At 40.9% G+C, this 22,564-nt stretch overlaps 2 protein-coding genes and 1 long non-coding RNA gene across 3 annotated transcripts; all 3 read right to left on the bottom strand.

Annotated features, from left to right (window-relative positions):
* Positions 1-7,747: 7,747 nt before the first annotated feature.
* Positions 7,748-8,600, bottom strand: LOC116939478 (uncharacterized). The gene is made up of 3 exons (XR_004402412.2): positions 8,470-8,600; positions 8,242-8,337; positions 7,748-7,822 (listed from the first exon to the last, which is right to left on the bottom strand). It is a non-coding gene; the product is annotated as an uncharacterized LOC116939478 (long non-coding RNA).
* Positions 8,601-13,149: 4,549 nt separating this feature from the next.
* On the bottom strand, positions 13,150-14,937 carry LOC116939479 (protein hairy-like). Its single transcript, XM_032947893.2, has 3 exons — positions 14,785-14,937; positions 14,532-14,627; positions 13,150-14,205 (listed from the first exon to the last, which is right to left on the bottom strand). Exons 1-3 carry the CDS (start codon positions 14,833-14,835, stop codon positions 13,945-13,947), a joined length of 408 nt encoding a protein of 135 aa, XP_032803784.1. The 5' UTR covers positions 14,836-14,937; the 3' UTR covers positions 13,150-13,944.
* A 4,752-nt stretch (positions 14,938-19,689) lies between these two features.
* LOC116939480 (enhancer of split m3 protein-like) lies at positions 19,690-21,236 on the bottom strand. The gene is made up of 3 exons (XM_032947895.2): positions 21,087-21,236; positions 20,871-20,966; positions 19,690-20,743 (listed from the first exon to the last, which is right to left on the bottom strand). The coding sequence occupies exons 1-3, from the start codon at positions 21,135-21,137 to the stop codon at positions 20,483-20,485; spliced, it is 408 nt and encodes a 135-aa protein (XP_032803786.1). The 5' UTR covers positions 21,138-21,236; the 3' UTR covers positions 19,690-20,482.
* Positions 21,237-22,564: the final 1,328 nt, after the last annotated feature.

The raw sequence follows: 22,564 nt of genomic DNA, 5'->3' as shown, positions 1-22,564 counted from the left end.
ACTCACAGATCAGTGTGACCGCGGCCACCCAAACCAAACGATCAACCATATCACGAAAAGATGCTTTCTATGCCCGCTCTCCGGGGGACTGGACAGTATTACTTTTACTCACATACTTTCAATACTCTCGAAGAAGTGGTTCTGTGAACAGTTAAAAGTGTTGCTTTTATGCTGGTATCATTGAATGCAACACTGCCCTTGGCTGTTGCAACACATCCTTACGATGTAACGCAACGCTGTGATATAACAAAGTGATCCTACCTAACTCTATCTGTCACAACACACGCGACTTGTTGAATGCAATGCCAATGTATTAAGTTGCACATTTCAGCGCTGTTTGGCTGTGGATAATGCTGCAGTTAATGTATTATAGTTTCATCACTGTAACTCAGCACACGTTTGAAGCAATGCAGAAAGTGGAGATTGTGTGTTTTCTGTACCACTCAATCTCTCTCATACCCTCCCACATTGATCGCTCTGCCAGAAAAGGGAAAGTTGAGATTTTTCTGAATATTTTTTTTAAAGAATACAACCAGTTATTTATGCAGTGTATTAAGAATCTGGATTTTGCTCTATCATTTCCAATACAGTCATTCCGTTTTAATGTATCTACATGACTTAAACACTGGTGTGATAATGGATAACATTTGCTTTTGGCCTTGTGGAAAGGGTCTTCAATTCCCATTCTCCACTCATGAAGATCGATGCATCCCTGGTGGCTGTTTAAAGGGTCAACTTGTAAAGCAAAGCTTACTTGAAAGAGCGAAGTCTATCACACATGCCCTCCTCTTTTATTGTGGACACATGCCCTGCGCTTCTTACACCAGTGTACATTATTTAGAATATAGACAGAAACCACATTTAGTACAGTAAATCTACACTAAACAGTATGCTTTACCGCCATTTGTAAAGATTTTCCTGAGGTTACAATGAATATAAATGAAGGTTTCATTCTTGCAGGTACAGTACACCACATACGAATACAATATACTTTAAATCATACGGAATGCATTTTGTTTGTAGAAATCTTACTGTGAGTCTTTAATGGTGGGTACGTATTTTGTATAAAATATATATTTCACAACTTATTCATATTCAACCCACCATGGCAATTTAAATGTAAACCACTTGAGTTTATATGTCCAGTTCTTGTATCCCAGATGTGCTGACGTGTATTTTATTTTATACATGTTACTATATTTCATATTTATAGAGCCTAATGGGACATATTCAGAGCTTGGATGACACGCCGGGGTAGCAGTGTGCTGTGCTCCGTTTGAAATGTCTTTTTGTGATGTGCAAGAAACAATAAATTGTATATCTTCGAATATTTGAAATAAATGAATCTAGGTTTTAGGCACGTTATTGCCATGTGATTACTTTCTGAACCATTCACAGCACTGTGTGGTAATCATGATATGTATCCTGTTAATATTGAGATGCTTTACGACTAATAAACCCCCAGGGATCTACATAAGTTGTATATTTTTTTATTTTAATGCTTTTCATTGCGTTACATTAAATAATAATACATTATATACAGTATATTGTAAGCAATATTTACATTTGAATTAGGTGTTGTGTAGTTACTCTTTACAAATTATGGTCTAGCAGTTCACAATTATAATTCAAGGCACATCAATGAATTGTAAATATAAACACAAAACTATTTTTTACAATTACGGATAAAATATCACATGTTCAACTAGGAGTCATTTTCCATGTGTATAGTTTACACAGTGTTGACACTAAGTGTGCGTTCATTAGCAAGAAGCAAGCTCTTTCTCTGGTGCTTTTATAGCCGAGGCAAGAGATTACATCTTCAGGGCTTTTGTGCATCAGATTTTCCCACCACTGAGCCACCAATCAGGCTGGTGGGAACGGCATGGCTCTGCATAGCTCTCATTGTACTCCCAGAGGAACATCTGCCGTTACTGGCTGCAGCAGTGATGCACGCGTGTGCCCAGAGAGAGACGCCACAAAAGATGCGGAGCTTTAACCTCATGTGCCTTACGTTCAGCCCATGGGATACTCACCCAAGCCACCAGAGCAATTGATGGACACTCAAAGTTGAAAATACAAATTTTGCATTCTTGATGAAATCGATCGCCTGCAACGGGACTGCATACATTTGAGTGCACAAACATTGCATTGTAACTAAGCCATAACAACATGTAGTTTGTTTCATAATGTGTTAGTTTTATGTCTGTCATGATTACATGAACCACGGGTTTTCTTGATGTGTTGAAGCCTTCATCTGCTTAGAAAGAAAACATTTGGTCTTGCAATTTTTGAAAATAAATATTGGCAGTGCTTCTTTTCTTTTGGTGGAAAGTAGAGCACTTTATTTCAATCATAACGGAAAGCTATAGTATATGAGGGAAATGTGTTTTTTTATCAACATGCTATGTTAGTGATGGCAGAGACAAGTCAATAATCATTGTATGGAATTCTAAAATGGCAATCGTGTGCATAGTATTGCCGTGAACATAAAATCCATTAATAAAGTAAGATACAGGCGAAATATAATATCCCTCGCTATCATTTTTTTAGATACTTGCAAATTAGAAACGCCATAATGGAAGACCCAGATAAGAACCTAGGCGGATCACTCCAACCAATCATAAACTTGTTAGAAGTGCCGAAGGCCAAATATAGACTGTCAGAGGTCTACCGCCTGTTAGGCGGTGAATGAGCCTGCACCAGACCAGTGACCAAGAATCTCTAGAACAGGTGTTTGTCCGATGATGTCCCCTCACAGAAGTGGACATAAATCTGGCAAGCCCCACGACCTGGACCAAGATTGCTGCCACTGAGGCTTATTCAGTTAATATGTATGCATGGCACCTATATGAATAATGAAAGAAGAAGGAAATGCATGGAGGTCTCCCCAAATGTCCCCCGGGTACGGTTCACTTTCCCCCCCTCCCCCCGCCCAATACAATTTTTTTGGGGTTAGATCGCGTAAATATATGTGTCGTTAAACCCGCCACCACCCGACACAGCCAATTAGTAAAGTTTGTCATGTAAACAGAACATGGCAATTCGTACGGTTCCATCCCGCAGAATTTGAACTGTTCCCCTCCCCCCCCCACCAATGTCGATCGGTGTATTTTACCGGGCTCGCGTTTTGTCGCAATAAGAACAATAAAACAATAAATTCATCAGCAAAATTCTGATTCTGATCACGAACATAATGTGTTCATGGACTTTACCATTACGCAACAGAATATTTTGTGTTTAAAATGATTTGTATAGAGGGAGTGGTTAGCAGTGGTTTTCTCTCTGCGGTATGAACCCGGCGACCTGAGTATGATTACCTTCCATGGTTATCATCAGTGGCGAGTTATTTCCAGAAAGGGTAAACCTATTGTTATATTTCATCGCTAAATATAAACCAGTTCTGGCCCTTCTTCAATAATCCACACTGACCCACAATATTGGTGTTGTATTGATTTTTACCAGATAACCTTTTTAACACGTAGGCTTTCGCGACCAATATTATTATTATTATTTACGTAGTGCCCTATTTAAAAGGTTTGAAATTACAGGACCACAACCCCTAGATCTGCCTCTGCACTGACCAATGGGGTGAAGTATGGTCAAACAACCAAAATTATCGATATAGCGTGGGGACTGGCGAGGCCTTTGTGTAACAGTGGATTTACAAAAGGCTGTAAAAAAATATTCTGTTTATAATGCACACAATACATATAAAGTCAACAGAAATAATCAATTATAAACTATATATGTACCTTCACATAATTTACAAGCCTTGCTGTGCAGTTAACACTTTGTCACAATTTGTATTAGTTGTCTGTTTTAAAATTCCCCGTGCAGGTGTTTGATTGTAAACTTGCTTCCAAAAAAGGTGTTGACTGAGTGTGCTTAACCCCAAACTCACTCTTTTTTAGTCACGTGCATATTCTGGAGGGAAGCTGGCTGGAGACACATAGATGTGCTGAATTTGACACCTTTGCTAATGAAAGCAGTTCTAGTAAAACATACACATTCATTCGACATCTGTGTTTTTGGCGCCTGTGTTGGGATTTCATTCCAGGTGGCCCCCCTGGGTTTTTTTTTTTACCGACACACTTTTAAGGTGTGATTGCAAAATGGGGCTTGCTGTCTTTTGTCCCCTGGGACCATCTGCCAGCCGCGTGCCAGCGTGTGCTCGCAGGCGTGTCCTGGCGCCCCCGGGTTCATGTGAACAGCCCTCCCACGGCACACGCCGCTTTCAGAGTGCTGGGAATGCCACGCCCACCACTTGGACAATCTTACATCCCCCGCTGAGCAACGTAAAGCCCGTGTCGCCTTTGTTATTTCAAACGACCATTCATCCCATGCCAACGTGGAATTTCAGTAATTTATATGTTTATATATTTTTTTGCTAACTCCTGACGTGCATGGTATGTCATTTGGTGAAACAATAGTATCGTAATTGCAGTGTGGTTAATTTGTTATGCGTATCTTTAGATAGCCTTGGAATTACGTTGAAAGGCAGAAAAAGTAACGCGTGGATTAGAGAACATACGCAAGTTAAAAGACGTAATTATAACTGTTAAGAAACATAAGTGGGCTTGGGCAGACACGTCATTAAAAGGAATGATGACCAAAAATAATTGAGTGACAAGAGAGGGATGGAACGGGTCTAAGAGATGCACGGGGGAGACAGAGTGGTGATGTCAGCTCGTGTGCATGTGACCGGTGGATTGCTGTATCCCAGAATCGTGAGAGATGGAGTTGGCTTATGGAGACCTTCATCCAGCAAGGGGTCGATAATGGCTGATGGTAATTTACTTTAAAAGACGTTACAATTGATCAAGTTGGTCTTGATAATTTGATGAGGGCTAGAAATCCCAAATTAAGAAATGGATGTCACCATTTTAAATAATAAGATCACTTACATTGCAATGGACAGTGCAATGGAGAGGGTAACGGGAGGGGGGAGCGGGGCAGAGGGGAGGGGGCAACATAAATAAAAGAGAACAAGTTATCCGAAACTATGAAAAGAATGATGGAGAAGCGTAGTATAAAACAAATTGAATATGAACAACTCTGTCAAAACAATAGTAAAATAATGAAATACATTAGAGAATACAACATAGTTGAATGTCAACACTCAATGGGTACATAAATGCAGCAAAAAGTGCACGTGTTTGGTAAATTGCAGATAAAAGCCCTTTGAGCGAGATGGAACCATATTACAGTATTTCCTGAACGAAAGAAAATTGAAAGCACAACAAAGTATGTATATCTGTGAAAGTTGTTTAAGGTAGATTTGGATCAAAATTATGACAATTAGACAAGAGCGAGAGCCGAGTGCGGTGCTTTTGGAATTGTTTTACTTGATAATGAAATGCAAAATACCAATGTTCCTAAACAAGAGAGTGCTCATATAAATAGACCATTTTAGACTCTGACAAAAAATCTGGAACAAAATCTGAAAAGTACACAAAGATGCATGAAAGAGATGCATCCTGGGAATTACACAGATACAGAAAAAAACACATTGGTGAAATAACAAATGCAAATAACAGGCATCTTGGTGAATGTTAAGAATGTAAGTGGGCTTGAGCAGTACACAATGGATGAGACTGGTGAGTGAAATGACAACCAAAGAAGGTACACGCCCAAGAGGTCGAAAACCATGGAGATGGAACAATGAGATCATCTCATACACAGGAGTCAAATAGACCGATATTGCAGGACTGTGAGAGATGGAGACCACAAAGTTGAAAATTAGTGAGACATGTTTGGGTTCACTTACTCTTTTATCAGAACTTCTCAAGTATTAAATATAATCGCGTTTTATTTTTACATTATGTCATACATGCAAATTGCTTATCTGAAAATGCTGCAGAATTTGTAACTGGCACAGTTTTTCGCACAGAGGCGTGGTAAACCACACACAAGCACAAAGACAGTCAGAACTGGCACGAACAACTGCCCAAGATTTGTGGTCCTATGTTGGAATACTTGGCTAACTCTATTAATGCTCATTTACACATGTGGGAGGAAGCAAAGAGCACTCGGAAAAAATATGTAATATATGTCTTTATACATTACATGGTTCAATATATTTTGTCAACCAACACTTTTAAACGTCATGTTCATTTTAGATGCTGTTCAATGTGGTTAAGTGAAATGTTTTGTCTTTCCAAATACAACTGACTAACAAGCTAAAATACGTTCTATTATGTGAAACAATAATCCCTTTTTAACTCACATTGACTACTGTGGCAGTGTTTTGTTGTTGCTTTGTTTATTTTGTATTCACTTCTCTTTATTCCAGACAAAACTTAATGGTGCGGTATTGTGAGCTGAGAATGCAGTTGGGTGCAGGTTCGCGATTGATTCAATGGGGGGTGCTCTCTGAAAGCTGTAACACCGGTCCTGGGCTCCCCCATTCACAAACCGCACTGACAAGTGTAGTGAAGTATGGTCAAGCAATTCCCATGACCAACAGAAATACGTTTAGAAAATCTAATTATTTTATAACTGGTTGAAGGGACGATAATGTTCATGCTGCATTATACATTATCAATGGTTTATGTGGGATTAAACTTGGTTATCATTCAAAGACAAGTGTCAATTGTACTGATTAAAACATGACAGAATACGTTTTCCAGCCATTTTATAAATGAAACAATCCCTACAAATCTTTAGTGATTGGCACTTTTGTATCTGACTATTCCAGACAGTTACACTTTTAGAAAAAAAATGAAAAATTACAAAACATCACCACAGATGTGAGGAAATTAAATTGTGTTTTGCATAACAATTATACGAGGAGGTAATAGCGTTGTATTATGCATAACCATGAGAACAAGTCATTTGTAAATCAAATTTTAATGCAAATATATACACGGGTAATACTGCACAGTTTTCAATGCTACATTCACGATACGCAGACAAATGACCTGGGGAATAACATTCCCCGCGTTTATCACGGCACTCATGCAGGGAGCACCTGACAGGCGCAGTGTGAAATGCCACAAACAGCCGTTACAATTGCATTTCCACAGGAACAAAATAATCAATTCTCTGAAATAAATGGGTCACTTGCAGGATAATGAAATTGCCCTCCCATCAATTATGCATAATACAACCATACCAAGCATGAAAACTTTACATTGTTAAAACAGTGCAATTTTTGGAGAGACACATTTTGAACTTGAAGGATTTTATGTTGTGTATTGTATTACATTATGTAAAATCCGGACACTTTCTATTCATAGAAGAAAAGTGTCAATGTTTTTACATCTGACAATTTTGCCCAGTTTTAAGCATGACCAGTTCATCACTCTAAAATATTATTGCAGAGTACTTTGCATTTTTTTAAATATATAACATGAAACAACAATCAAACACATAAAGCAGAAAATTTTAAACACCATTATTAATGGAAACAAAAATCATCTTCACAGAAGTTTACAATTTTCATAACGGTCACAAAAATGCCCAACATTAGTCCTTCGCTGTACAGTACAGCAATTATTGTTCCAGCAGCAGATGTGAAAGAAAGTCGGTTTGGAAAAATAAATCTTCACCAAGGTCGCCACAGTTTCTGATGCTTCCTTGCAGCAAACCTCAACTGATCTCTGAAATCTGTTTCTGCGCCGCTGTCCCAGCCTGAGCCGTGGGGCCCCGGCGAGAAGGGCTGCCGCTCTCTTGTGGACGCCACGTGGCCTCCAACGCAGGCCCCCTTGCCGTGGGCAGCGGGGTGCAGGGCGCCTGGCGTCTGTTGCTGCACCTTGCACAGGTAGTTGATCGTCAGCTCCAGGATGTCCGCCTTCTCCAGTTTGGACGTTGACGCATGCTGCAGAAAAAAAAAACATTACATTTTTTTTAAACATTTCGTAACATATTTTTCTCAGAGATAATACGGCATCCATCTCACTTTTCAGAGCACAAGATTAAAACGAAATGTATTTTAGGAGTAAAATCGCAATTCAGTATATAAGTGTTCATATTACATTGACATGCTATGCCAAAAATGAGTTTTTAACTTTCAATTAAGGATTCAGCTGCCATATTTACAGTGGATGTTATATAAACTAATTGCTCATTTAATGTTTTGCTGCATGTTGAAAATAGAAACAAACAAAAAACAGGTGGCGATAATTGTTTTGAGCTGTGTTATCCTGTGCATAGGCTCGTCTGTGCCAGACGAATACGTGTATGGCATTTTCACCACTGACTTAGTACCGTGCAAAATTTTAATCCATGGCTGCTCACCTCATGCTGGCTGCTGTCCAGAACGATGCTCTTCAGGTGCTCCAGGAGGTTATTGATCCTGTCCCGTCTCTGCTTTTCCACGAGAGGTTTTCTGACCTGAAGAAAGAGAAGGAGAGGTTGAAGATACATTACAATATTTGATATATATACCTCGTTGGAACACAAGCAGTTTACAAAAAATCAACAAGATGCGAAAAGTAAAATAAGTAGGTGTCAAACAGGACTTACTTTGCGGGACTGCTGGCAAAAAAAAGGTCTCCACAGCTGCAGTGGGCGCCATTAAGCTCTATTTCAGTCTTTCTGGCTGATTTTATATTCTGCCTTGTTGTACCTTTTTGAATGAGAGGAAGCAATGTACTCTGAGCCGGTCCTGAGCTGCTTTTATACTAAAGGCTGTGAGATGCTATCTCGCAGGTCTTTTGTGCGTCAGATTTTCCCACCACCAAGCCACCAATCAGGCCAGTGGGAACGCTTGGGCTTGGCCATGGCTATCATTGTGTTCTCTCGGTGGAACATCTGCCGATGCTTGCTACAGCGGTTGCGTGCATGTGGCCAGAGTGGGCCCCCACAAAAGCCTCTTAATTGCCAAATCCTTCTGTGCCATGTGGCCTGCCCGTGGGAAAGTAGCTCCCTGAAACTTGTCGGGAAATCATTCACCTTGCTGAATTGTTTTCGAGTGGTTTACGTGGGATTTTTTTGTAAGTATTGATAAAAAAAATATTTTTTAATGACAACTCATAATAGATTTTTTTTTAAATGAAAAAATGCCAGAAAGGTTTCACCAGCTCATCGTTGAAAATATCTCATTTGTAAATCCTTCCCGAACATGGCCAGTTGTCGGACTGTAAACGTAGACGCCCTGGCATGAAACCCGTTCATCCTGCAGCCCACGTTCACTGCCTTTTCCCCCTTCTGAAAGTGCCGGTATACATGTTTGGGGTTTTGAGAATTAGCAGCATGACACATTGTCGTATACAGCCCACATATTGACCATTGAACATGACTCTCAATAACACAGTATAATTGGAGATTGAGAGACAGCATGAAGAATACATGGATTCGATAACAAATGCATGTTAGAAACATCCTTATTGACTTTTAGAAAAAAAGTGAGCTTGGCAGGACACATTGTGAGCAATGATGACAGCCCGTGGTTAAGACTCGTGATAGAATGGCAGCCAAAGCAGATAACACACCTCAGTGAGTATCCACCATGGAGGTATAGTGATGAAATCAAATTGTGTGCAGGTGCTAGATGGATTGTTACATTACAGAACTGTGAGAGATGGTTACAGCTTGGGGAGGATTTTATCTCGCAACGGATTGATCATGCCCATTATGACGTCATATCACGGATAACTTCCAAGTACAACACTCGTATTCTGGTGGAACAAGCGGACTCTGCTCAGCTACCACCCCGGATCCATTGGAATGGCTTATACAATTAGAATACAATCGTGGCATGTTGTTGTTCTTTTTCTTCAAACGCCATCAGAAGATATATGGAGACAATGCCAGGTACATTCCTCACTGCGTTGTGTGTATGTTCTGCAGCCGTCTGGAACGCTCTTCCATTCGATATTAGGAAGCCACTGGGGCTATGCACTTTTCAATCTAGATTGAACATTCATTTATTTAGAACGGCTTTTTTACGTTTAGTTGTCCTTCCCCTGCACCTCCGATTAGCACGGTTGGCTACGTACGGTGCAAAAGAAGTTCAACAAACATCCAAGCTGGTGACAATGTCAGGTACATGGCGGGTTTAACGACACATTTATATATTTACGCCATCTATTATGGATTCCGCACCGTGTTGTGTGGATGTTGTAACATGGGACTCCAAATGTAAGTTTTCCCAGCACGCTTCCTTGGAATGTAGCAGAATTCTTGATTTGCATCCCTTTGTGTCTCCCTTGGCCATCTGCTGGCCTTGCGGTTCTCCGTTCTCACGGCTGCGGTGCGGTGATTGCAGCAGGGAGGAGGAAATAAAAAAAAACATTCACGCCTCTGGGAACACCACGCCCACCATTGGGTCGCAGGCAGCCTCGTTCTCTTGCAGAGCTGCATAATACCTACCCGTGTCATTGTTATTGTCGAATGGCCCCGCTTACGCAATGCCCAGACAGTCACACTCGTTTATTACTTCGTAGCTTGGTGAATGGTGAAAACATGTTGATTTTGTTTCTAAACCATAAACGGTGAGATATTTTTTTTGGTTTTTCTTTAATTTGTTTGTATGACTTCATATGTTTGCAAGAAGTTAGAATCAACCGTTTACATTTTCCTGAGCTTGTGTATTTGTTGATTTTACTAATTCGAAAGAAAATGGCAGAAAAAAAATCTTGTCTGAGCCAAAAGGAAGTTGCAGCCTCTCAGCAGAAGGGGCTTCTTGACTTTCGGGGGCTCGCTGACGTTCTGAGTGTTACTGGGTGTTCTTACCGAATGGAATCGCTCAATAGGGCCCCTGCCTTTCATAATTCATCACGGAACAGGAGGAATGGCTAGGTTGAATCCAGTTGCATGGGGAAGCACAGTTTGTGAAGCAATGCCGTAAGCAAGCAATTTCATCGATGCACCTTTACCGTTTGTAGATTGTTAAACGCTTCCCGTCCAACCCAGCGCAAACGTCTACTGCTTATACCAAAATTGCATTGGGTGTTATTGTAATATTGTATAGTGACTTAAAGAGCTATTCTAGCTTGAGGGGGGTGGGGCATACTTGTCTCTTTACTTATGATGTGCAAATATTCCATAACTTTTACAGCACGGTAATTATAGCTTTCGTGACTGCAGGGATTCATATTCTTGGTTCTTTCGGTAAGGTCACGTAGAAGGGAAATAATAAAATAATAAAACATAATAAAATAAAACATAATAAAATGTAATTTTAAAATAAAACATAGTAAAATTAAACAATAAAATAAATGTTTATTTTATAGTTTTATTTTTATTATTTTATTATTTCCCTTCTACGTGACTTTACCGAAAGAACCAATTTTACGGTAATTATACTTCATTGTGTGCAGGATTATGTATCACATTCATTTATGTAGGGTTTTTTTTTTAATTGATTTAACACTACGGTATTTTGACATTGTGTAGAGTACGATAATGTGATTTGTATACCCGTTGGCGCTGATTTCATGACTCATGAATTCATCCACACGTTGCATGCGTCTGATTAACACGTCCAAAGCTGCCTATCGCTCGTTTTCCAATTAGTCTCCATGAAAAATTACTGCACCTTTTTATACAAACAAATTATCTTAATTCACTGCAATCCTTATGCATTTATTCAGAAACACAACTAATATATGAAGAAAGGCACTCATATTAAGTGGAATGGGGGTACAGTGGCGCGGTGGTTTATGAACTTCTCCATGAACTCGGCGACCTGAATTCGATTCCCTGCCACAGTTGCCAGTGGCTAAGAGTGATATATGAACTGCACCTGGCCTCACCCTTCACTAACTCGCACTGACCAGCGTGGTGAAGCCTGATCAAACAACCCCCACGACCAACATAGTGTGACAGAAGATTTCTTTCAGCAGTGGTTTGATAATGGGCTGTACATTTGTCGTTTTTTTTTATCAATGCAGGATACATACATTTATTTTCATTCTATATATATGCATACAAACCATTTTTATTATTATTAATAAACATCACCTCTGGGAGAACGGTGGTGGCATAATGGATTGTGCGCTGTGCTACGAACCCAGTTGCCTGAGTTGTATTACTGGTGAGTGATATCTGAATCAACCAAAAACTGAAACATCCTGGAATGTGTATTCCAGGATGTTTCAGTTTGGTAAAATAATTTATGTGACCAACACGACATGGGGAGCAGGCTTCATCCAGCAGTGGATCGACAAAGGGGCTAGACATGGTTCATATGTATGTCAGCCTCACTTATTACAGCAAAACAGCTATTGGAAACCCAATGAATATCATTCCAGTCTGCAAGCATCTTTCACTAAGTTTATCAGTTAAGACATGAATTTATTCAGGACCAAGATGAGTGCTCTTTAGAAGTGTCTACTCATTATAATGGCAATCGTGACCTTTTTCAGTGGCGATGCACCTCTTAAAAAAAAGGTCATCACCGTAAATGGGTGGCTGTAATAAACTGATTATGCAAAGGAAGATATTTTTCATTCTGTCATGTTATTAGATTTTCATTGGTCCCATGGAATTTGTGGCTGTCTGAAGACTATAAAATCAGGCAATCATATTGTATTATTATTTTTTACATTCTGCCGATGAGACTCAAGAGTCAAAACTGGCCCAGAATTTAATCTACTTGTGCAAAATGCTTCTGGAAAATATTGATCTGTAAACCCAATTGGCTGCTGGTCTAAAATGCTACTTATGTTTACATAGTGGATATATGCTTGTTTATGAATTAATTAGTCATTTTGCCTTCATAGTTTAACTGGGAGATATTTTTTAGGGCTGTGTATTTTTGTGCATCTACGAATAGTGGGAAGCACCGGTGGTGCTTATGCCAGTCATCTCAGACCTTTTGCCAGCGAGCCTTAGACACTTTACATGGCCTGAAAGCACACCTGGCCTGGCACAGGCACCATCATGATGTCACTTAGTGGTGAATGCCAGCTGTTTTTGTTGTAGCAATAGCCACACCAAAAAGGCATCCTGTTCATCCCCTATGAATCATGAAATTCTCTGCTTTTTCACCTACCCCTGCTGCTATGGCAACTGGTGGAACCAGAGCTATGGGGGAGTGGGGGGGGATCTGTGGTTTGTGCGATCAGAGAAGTGTGTTTTTTTAGCATACTTTGTCACATTAGGTCAATGCCCGTGAGTGTGTGTTTGTCTTCAACTTTTAAATGTGACTTTCCATTGTACCAGATAATAATATTATACGAATTGAGGCATAAAACAATGCATTTTTTTCTTCATCAAAGCATTTATTGGAAAATAAAAATGGTTTTCCAACATCCACAGAATATTGTGTGTAACACAAAACCAAGATGAATGAGTTTTGCAGAAATTCCACTGTACAACATTCATCGCTTGCACTCACAGAGTGCACACGTGCATCCATTCACAGGTGCTGTAAGTAGTACAACACACTCGCAATGTATATTACATTTCCATTGGAAATAACAGATATGAAATACTCATAGCTACAAAATTCTCATAGAAAATTTTACTTTGCAATTTCTTTGTTTACGTAAAAAGAAATTAGTAATAAGAGAACTCACTACCTTTGAATTGTTTGGACTTCTGGGTGTGAAACGTGACATGTTTATCAGCGGACTAATAATTAAATTATTAGTGTAACGTATTCTACTTGTAAAGTTAGGTAAACACGTCACAGCGTAAGGCACAATAACTGTCAATTCGAGCAACTGAAACAACTCAAAAGCCACAACAGATGGCTACACAATTCTTCATAGAAGGAACGATGTTTGGTTACTCAATCATTGCATCAATGAACACCTATAAAATATAACATGTATATGTTTAGATCCACAGGACCGAACAAATTAAATCAAATGTGATTTTTAACAATAACGGCTTGCAAAATGTTTGCGTTAAAACAATGTAAATACTGCCAAAGCATTTGGCTACGAGAGCTCTTCGTGGAAGAAAAAGAGTGCGAGTTTTGAACACCTCGCATCAGCGAGCCGCGCTCAACATTGAAGATGTCGCAAAGTTCCTGTCGCCGATGGCCAATCACCAAGGTCTCCACAGCTGCTCGCTCTTCCTCTTGGTGAATGTGAAATCTGTTTCTGCGCCGCTGTCCCAGCCTGAGCCGTGGGGCCCCGGCGAGAAGGGCTGCCGCTCTCTTGTGGACGCCACGTGGCCTCCAACGCAGGCCCCCTTGCCGTGGGCAGCGGGGTGCAGGGCGCCTGGCGTCTGTTGCTGCACCTTGCACAGGTAGTTGATCGTCAGCTCCAGGATGTCCGCCTTCTCCAGTTTGGACGTTGACGCATGCTGCAAAAATGGAATGATAATAATTAAAAAAAAGTGTCCGTTAAAATTACGTTGCGTATTTTTCTCCTCGCAAATATGTGCAAGAGAGAGAGAGAGATTAAGCTAAACATTTTCAGTGATAAAACACTTCTAATGTATCATTACTAAAATGACTTTTGCCATAATGTACCAAATGACTTTTTAAATTTCACTTGAGGTTTCAGTTTGCCACGTTTATAATAGATGCAATTATATGTAATTGCAGTGTTTATATTACGTATATAAATCGGTTCCTCTTCTTGTGATCTTGTTTTTAAGCAGCACACAAGTTTAAATATGATGCTCACCTCATGCTGGCTGCTGTCCAGGATGATGCTCTTGAGATGTTCCAGGAGGTTATTGATCCTGTCCCGTCTTTGCTTTTCCACAAGAGGTTTTCTCACCTGAGCAGGAAATACAAAAAATAACACCACATTTAATTACGTAACTTCAGAGTACAATACAGAATCAATTTCCGACTCAAAGTATGGAAGTAAAATTATATTCGCTTGTCAAATAAAAATGTTAAATGTAGTCTTTCACAACGAAATTAATACTCACTTTGCGGGAAAGTTGGTAAGACGAGCTCTCCAAAGTTGCAGTGGGTGCCATTTGAAGTTCTGACCGCCTCTTCTCTCACTCTTGTGCTTGATTTTGTTGCCTTCACCCTGGATGCCAGGAAGCGATCTGCTCTGAGCCAAAACTCGCGCTCCTTTTATACCCGAGGCAGCAAGACGGCCTCCACAGCCCCTTTTGTGCGTCAAATTTTCCCACCACCGATCCACCAATCAGGCTGGTGGGAACGGCGCGAGCTCGAACGGAGCTCTCATTGTTTCGCCCAGAGGAACATCTGCCGTCGCTGGCCGCAGTAGTCACGAATGTGTGTGTGTGTGCCCACAGAGCGCCGCCATAAAAGACCGGGGAGCTTTAACTCCCTCCCGTGCTGTGTGAGAAACTCATGGGAAAGCCACCCCCCTCCCCCAACAAGCCTCGAGGACAATTACTGGATTAGGCTCACCTCTGTGACCAGGGAGTGCGTTCATGCGAGGACACTTTGCACATGGAGAAAAGAAATGCGGTCAGTTCATACGTCACTGCTGTTTACAAAGCCAGCACTTCAACATTACATATTTCTGCAACCCGCCCCACCCCCTGCTCCCAAGTCTACTTCATAATGTTGACAATGTAAAGTTTGCGTTGTCCTATGTTGATCAACTAAGACCAATGTTTTATGGTCTCAGCATGTTCCCTCTACACAGATGATATTAAGCTACTCTGTTCGAAATTTGCACGTTGCTGCTTTTTTCTGGATTATTTCATGTAGAGCTCATGTTGATCGCCTAAGATCCTGTTTTATGACGTAGTCTGAGTACATGCTCCATTTTCAGATTGTATAAGCTACTGTCCTGTGTGATTCTGTACAGCTTATAGAAGCTATCTTGCCCAGACAGATAGTTAAAATGACACACGTGCTACACACTACCAATCTCAATTTTCTGTTTGAATATAAGCAGCAAGAGCTACTTGTATCATCGTTATGCTAAACGCTGTGGCATAAATCATCCTCTGAATAAATTTAATGTTATGACTTGCAAGTATAGGTTACTTTACATGTGGATTTGTAAATCTTAAGCTTTTTATTGACAAAAGATGTGTGTGAAATCCTACTACATTACGGTATCTGCAAATTACCTTGATGCAGTGTCATGAAGCTGCACAACCGTATAAATACATCACGGGGTAAGTATGGTGTCATAATACGTCATTGAATGCATTGTGTGGCATTGTTAATTTAAAAACGGGGGTAATATTACAAAGTGCACAGTCTTGGTAAAGATAAAATTTCAGGGGCATTCACAAATTCAATGGGTGCGTGTTGGGTCTTTTTTTTTTACCTGCGGGTGGCTCCTTGGGTTTCACAGCACATTGCTCGGGATGTGATTAAGTGCTGGAGTTGCTCTCCTCTTTTTTTTTGTCTCTCTGGACCATCTGCCAGCCGCGTGGCAGCGTGTGCTCACGGATGTGGCCGGGGGCCTGGGGTTCATGAGAAAATCCCTCCCACGACACACGTCGCTTTCACGAGCCTGGGAACGCCACGCCTATTGCTCACAGCCAGACCCGCACACCCACTGAGCCATATAATAGCTTTGTCCTCTTTATTGTGTCGGGTGACCTGACAATGCTACAGGTTTCTTCAAAGCCAAAGCGACTCATACCCACACTTGTTTATCGTCTTTAGTAAAACTTTATTTACAAAAATTGTATTATCATTTTTAAAACAAAACATTTCCCCAATTATTTTTCTTTCAATTTTGCTATCAGCGTCGTGTCATGAGACTAAGACATTTGCATTTAAAAGTCTGCAGCTACTAGTGCATCACCCTGTGTCAGAGAGTGACCCCAGAAGATGATGTCACAAAACGCCTCCTGAGGTCACTTCAATAGGCCTCTTTATACACACTAAGGACACAACCTTTTATGTGCCCTGCAAAGAGTGTTTGTGGAATGTCAATCCAACCGAAATAAGTCTCAGTCTTAACATTTTTGCCAAATTTTGTGAAAACCAACATTTAATTTGATGGGGGTTTTTTTGTGTGTGTGTGGAGTCATTGGTGACTGGGAAGAGATCATAAACTCGCTCGACTTGTGAAGCCGGTTTAATTACGCGTGTCTGTCCCCCAGTCGAACCCAGGCGCTCAGGCGTGTCGACTCATGGCTGTGAGCCACCTGGCCACCTGTCCTTGATACAACCGTTATATATGTGTTTGTACTTTGAGAAGATGATTATTCACTTCGATTGCGATTTTGAAATTTGTAAAATCCTATTTGGTGGACAATCAATGCAATGTAATTGTTTCTAATAATCGTCTTCTATAAATTAAAGACAAAGATAAAACCTTAACAGACTGTTGGGGCGAGTGCGGTTAGCGAGCACCTATGAATGCCAGCACGGCACACAAGGGGGTGGGTGGCCAGAAAGACCCCCTACCGCCTTTGTCTCCCCAGTGGAGATATTTACACACCGCACCAGGTACTCATTTGGGACTGAATCGTCCTAGGGGAGGCCCAGGACCGGTTCAGATAATCGTCACTGGTGTTGGCCGTGAGCGGGAATCAAACTCGGGTGGTCAGGTTCATAGCGCAGTGCACTAACCGCTACAATACTGCTCTCCACTAAATAAAAACTTTTTATGAATGAAAGGTGGCCAGTTTGTTCAGGGGTCAGAGCAATGAGATGGCACGGCTGAGAGCCTCGGTTCAACTGGGGCACAGACACCCGTGATTAAACCGGGTTCTTAAGGTTTGCGAGTGCATGGTCTCATCGCAGCCATCAATAACTTCATAAAATAACACCCCAATCAGTTAAAATGTTGCTTTTATTTTAAGAAGACAAGTATTAGAAACCATTTTATTGGATTGTCTGTTCACAAAATAGCATTTCACTGGGATTTCGATAATTCTAACATTTCTAAATGAGCTGCTTTCCTTACATCACCTCCAATCACAATCCGAATGCCCCAATATGGAGGTGACTTGTGAAATTTTGGAAGTGTTGCCAAATTAATGCATGACTGGCTTTTTAAAAGTACGTTTTTTAAATCTCCTTAAGTGTCTAATAAAGCTATGAATATAATGAAATAAAGTGCATTTTTACAGCTATTATGCAGTGCGAATGATCTCGCATACTCAATGATGCGGTGTGAAATGAAATCTTTATTTGAGAATGCACTGTAAAATTAGCGTGTATAAACGAAGGTTAATTGGATGAAACATCTTAATATACAGAAGACTGCAGATGTTGGGCACGTTAACAGCAGCTCGTCACCTGACTGTCTTACAGCTTTCTGTGCTTCCTGAGCGATTGTCAGATACCATACGCGCGAATAGCGCAGTATAAAACTAAAAACTTAAATAAATGTAGTGTGCAGTATTTAATTTGTACATACACAATTTCTACATGTAGAAATTACATGTAGAGTTTTCATTGAAAATGTTTTAATGTACAGTCGTTTAAGCAATCCACTGCTGTGGATGAGGGCCTCCCCGCGCCGTGCAGGCAATGAAGAAGACAATTTTTAGAAGCCATCATACCTCACCGTGCCTGGCGAGTGTTAGTTGGTGAGGTTGCGGTGGGCTGTCAAGACACGGGTACAGAAATGTAGTACAACTGATCTTTCTGCCCTGCCCTCTGCTGCCCACCACGTAGCCCCACTGCCCGATGACAACAACCTTGTTGTGCATAAGTCACCCATCCAGGTGCCATGTAGAATCAACCCCGCGTGGTTTCCGAGATCTCACGAGACTGGGTGTATTCTGGGCGATTTCGTCAAAAAAGCTTCGGAAGCATTTACTTGCATATTAAATACAGCGATACACTTATAACCTTTAATTAAACATTTCCGTACTAATTGTAGTGCATCAAAGTTATAACTGTATGGCTCTTTTTAACATGCATTAAGTGTTTAATGTAACCTTTCCACGATGGCTATTTCTATAAACTGACAGAGCAATTGTACAGCAAGTGGCCTTGGACATGTTTCTCGCTTTGCCATTGTGGCAAAGTTGCTTGTGAATTGTTTGCACATTCTTTAGGAAGTCTTTTAAGAGTGAGAGGTCAATTATCTTGGGGGGGGGGGGGGGGGTAGGAAGCTGATTTGCACTCTCTTTTCATGTCCATTATACTTAGAAAATGCAATGCGTGGGAGTACCGAATCCATTACTGTATATGCATATTCATACAATGTTACGTTTCTGCTTCAATCTCCCAAAGCAGTATTCAGGTATGTGAAAGCATGACCGTTTGTAGCACCAACAGATAATTATCATCGGCCCTATGCAGCACTTGTATATAAACATTAGTTTTGTGTGTCTCTAGGCATCACCTATTGAATTAGTGGCGGTCTATTGCCAGGATTGATGAATATTTTGCCAGGGAACGGTGATGTAGTGGTTAGCACAATGTGCAATTAAATCAGCGAGACGAATTTAATTTCCAGCCAAAACCAATTAATCACTGGCCGGTGATACCAGAACTGGTCACTAACCGGTACCGACCAGCGTGGCTAAGTATGAGTTAAACAACTCGCACGACCGGCACGGCGTGGGGAAGCACCTCTGATTAGCATGGTTGGCTTTGTACGGTGCAAAATAAGTTAAACGTACATTCACACTTTCACAAATCTTAATGTATTTTGTATTAATGATTGTGTATATTTCAATAAGGCTTGCGAACTCCAAGGCTGCCAGCTGCTCATTAATGCAGATAAAAAAGCAATGGGGAAGGTTTCATGATTCACTTCCCATTTCTAGGCACCGTTTTATCTGTGGTGGATAGTTTAATAGAAATAGCAAAGCAGCAAATGATGTTGACAAACGACGTCGTTAAAGTGTTTTTGGAAAACGGATACATTTTTTGATGATGACCTTAGTAGGCGGATATTGTATATAAATGGATAAAATCATTAATTTCATATCAAAATGTTTATTGATTACAATCGTGTCTGAGAACAACATTCATAAAGTACAAGGAATGCAATTAATACGTGGGCAAAGTACAAACGATGTATTTTCTTTGCATGCAATTGTCACTTTTGCAGCATAAACTCTGCTACCGATACAGCACATTATACCGAATACAGTCGATATAATAACATTTCCACAGGAAACAACATTTCTCGCAATAGAGGGACATTAATATGATGACATTACAGTCTACTTAATAAATGTTACACGTTGTTAAAATGCAAGTCCTGTAATTTTAAGAGTAGTTGAACGTAGAACTCTACATCTATCATGGTACAATACAGTAAAAATGTGTAATACCAATATAAATGTTAACATATGGTTGACAAACACAATAACAGGGACAGTTTTTCTTAAGGCACGTAGAAGCCACATTATTTTGGAAATGTCAAATCTGTCATGTTTAAACATGACTAAGGCCACAACAGATGGCTACAAACAATTCTTCATGGAAGAAAGTGTATTCATTTTTTACCCACAAATTCATATTTATGGCTACAAAATACTCAAACGTATTTATCATCACTAAGATCATTTGGGATCCATTGGACCAGACTCTGAAATTGTTTTAAAATAAAAATTCAATATTTAATATTGGCCTTACATGTCTTTTGTAACAAAGATAACCTTATTTACGTGTGCTCTTTTCGTTTTAAAGGAAACAAAAACGCCACACTAAAGATTAACGAGAGGAAAGTGTTCCATCAGGGAGGAAGGCTTTTCTCAAATTCTGGAATCACCACGGTCTCCACAGCTGCTCGCTCTTCCTCTTGGTGAATGTGAAATCTGTTTCTGCGCCGCTGTCCCAGCCTGAGCCGTGGGGCCCCGGCGAGAAGGGCTGCCGCTCTCTTGTGGACGCCACGTGGCCTCCAACGCAGGCCCCCTTGCCGTGGGCAGCGGGGTGCAGGGCGCCTGGCGTCTGTTGCTGCACCTTGCACAGGTAGTTGATCGTCAGCTCCAGGATGTCCGCCTTCTCCAGTTTGGATGTTGATGCATGCTGCAAAAAAAAAACAACAACAAATTGTCGATCAATATAAATACATTACATTAATGATTGCATTTAATTAAACAAGCATTAAATTGCGTAGATTACAAGTGTAACTCTAAAATCCATGGCTGCTCACCTCATGCTGGCTGCTGTCCAGAACGATGCTCTTCAGGTGCTCCAGGAGGTTATTGATCCTGTCCCGTCTTTGCTTTTCCACGAGAGGTTTTCTGACCTGAAGAAAGAGAAGGAGAATAACATTTAGTAAATATCAATGTACTTTCCATGATCACTTCCATAATGTAAAACATTAGTATGCTGCAATGGTCTTTCTCATTATAGGAACAGTACTTACTTTGCGGGACAGTTGATAGGATGAGATTTCCAAAGTTGCAGTGGGTGCCATTCTGAGTTCTGACTGCTTCTTCTCTCACTCTTGTGCTTGCTTGTTGGCCTTTATCTTGGATGCCAGGAAGCGATCTGCTCTCAGTGAGAACTCACGCTGCCTTTATACTCGAGGCAGCAACACGGCCTCCACAGCCCCTTTTGTGGGTCAGATTTTCCCACCATCGAACCACCAATCAGGCTGGTGGGAACGGCGCGAGCTCAGCGGAGCTCTCATTGTTTCCCCCAGAGGAACATCTGCCGGTGCTGGCCGCAGCAGTGATGCGCGTGTGCCCGGAGAGCATCGCCACAAAGGACCCGGAGCTCTAACTCCTCATGTGCCCTGCGTGCAGCCCATGGGAAAGCCACTCCCCCAAGCAACTAGAACAATCAGATGATTAGACTCACCTTAGAGGAGGGCGTGCGTTTGGATATGAGGGGGGGGGGGGCAGGCTCGTGTTGCTTTCATGGCTCGTATTGACAAGACATCGCTCCACGTGCCCAGAAATGTATGACCTCACTTCACCCAATAACCCCCTCCACTACGTCCTAACTAGTTTATACTTCTCTGGATATTCACACGCATGTATTTCCATCATTACATGATGGCAATAATAATATCGTACCAGTTTATACCAGCTTTGATTATGTGTCCCCCCTTACCTATTAACAAAAATGCAAACACACCTAATGTACTTCATTAATTATTGGGCTTTCATTTACAGTGTCATTACTGATGTAAAGCAAATAATCTATTTTTTATGTACTTGCAACCATGCAATGGTCCTTCCCAATAATTATTAATTCTGATAATCATGTAATATAATATATAAGTGTTAAAAATGTTGGGAAGTTAATCATGGGATATGATTTGTGAACACAAAAGTAAGGCTACCACCTTTGTTTCCTTAGGCCATCTGTCGGCCGCGTGGCAGCGTGTGCTCACGTACGGACATGCCCTGGGGGTCTGGGGTTCATGAGAACAGCCCTCCCACGGCACACGCCACATTCAAAGCCCTGGGAACGCCACGCCCAACGCTCACAGCCAGTTTGGCACAGCCGCTTAGCCAAATAATGCCCTTGTCACTTTTATTATATCAAACAACTCCACGACGTAATGCCATGGGATGCTCGGAATTACTGACGGACAACATGCACACGATGGTTAACTGAATGTTAATTTTGGAATGTTCGTTTTCAAAGTCGATGTTTTATGTTTCCTAATTGCAATACTTATTTTTAAAAAATACAATTATGTTTACACGGTGTTTGATTCTTTATCAGAACACAGAATGCAGTGATGTAGATAGGCATTCTTTATTTTCAACCAGGTGAGAGCACATTGAGGGAACGGGTCTCTTATTCAAGGGAGACCTGACTTTAAAAGGCACGTGCCAGATTTAACAAAAGCAATTGCACAGCACGTAAACTACGTTTTAGCTATATGCT

This window comes from Petromyzon marinus, chromosome 6 (assembly GCF_048934315.1).
Source record: "Petromyzon marinus isolate PM22_M1 ecotype Great Lakes invasive population chromosome 6, UKy_Petmar_22M1.pri1.0, whole genome shotgun sequence".
NCBI lineage: Eukaryota > Metazoa > Chordata > Hyperoartia > Petromyzontiformes > Petromyzontidae > Petromyzon > Petromyzon marinus.
Note: the sequence above shows the minus strand (reverse complement) of the source record. Positions and strands in the feature narration are given on the sequence as shown.

Coding starts and splice junctions, on each gene's coding strand:
- LOC116939479 (XM_032947893.2), bottom strand. CDS start 14,835: ATGGCACCCACTGCAACTTTGGAGAGCTCGTCTTACCAACTTTCCCGC. Junction 14,628..14,784: donor CTTACCAACTTTCCCGCAAA/GTGAGTATTAAT, acceptor TTTCCTGCTCAG/GTGAGAAAACCTCTTGTGGA. Junction 14,206..14,531: donor TGGACAGCAGCCAGCATGAG/GTGAGCATCATA, acceptor CCATTTTTGCAG/CATGCGTCAACGTCCAAACT.
- LOC116939480 (XM_032947895.2), bottom strand. CDS start 21,137: ATGGCACCCACTGCAACTTTGGAAATCTCATCCTATCAACTGTCCCGC. Junction 20,967..21,086: donor CCTATCAACTGTCCCGCAAA/GTAAGTACTGTT, acceptor CTCTTTCTTCAG/GTCAGAAAACCTCTCGTGGA. Junction 20,744..20,870: donor TGGACAGCAGCCAGCATGAG/GTGAGCAGCCAT, acceptor TTTTTTTTGCAG/CATGCATCAACATCCAAACT.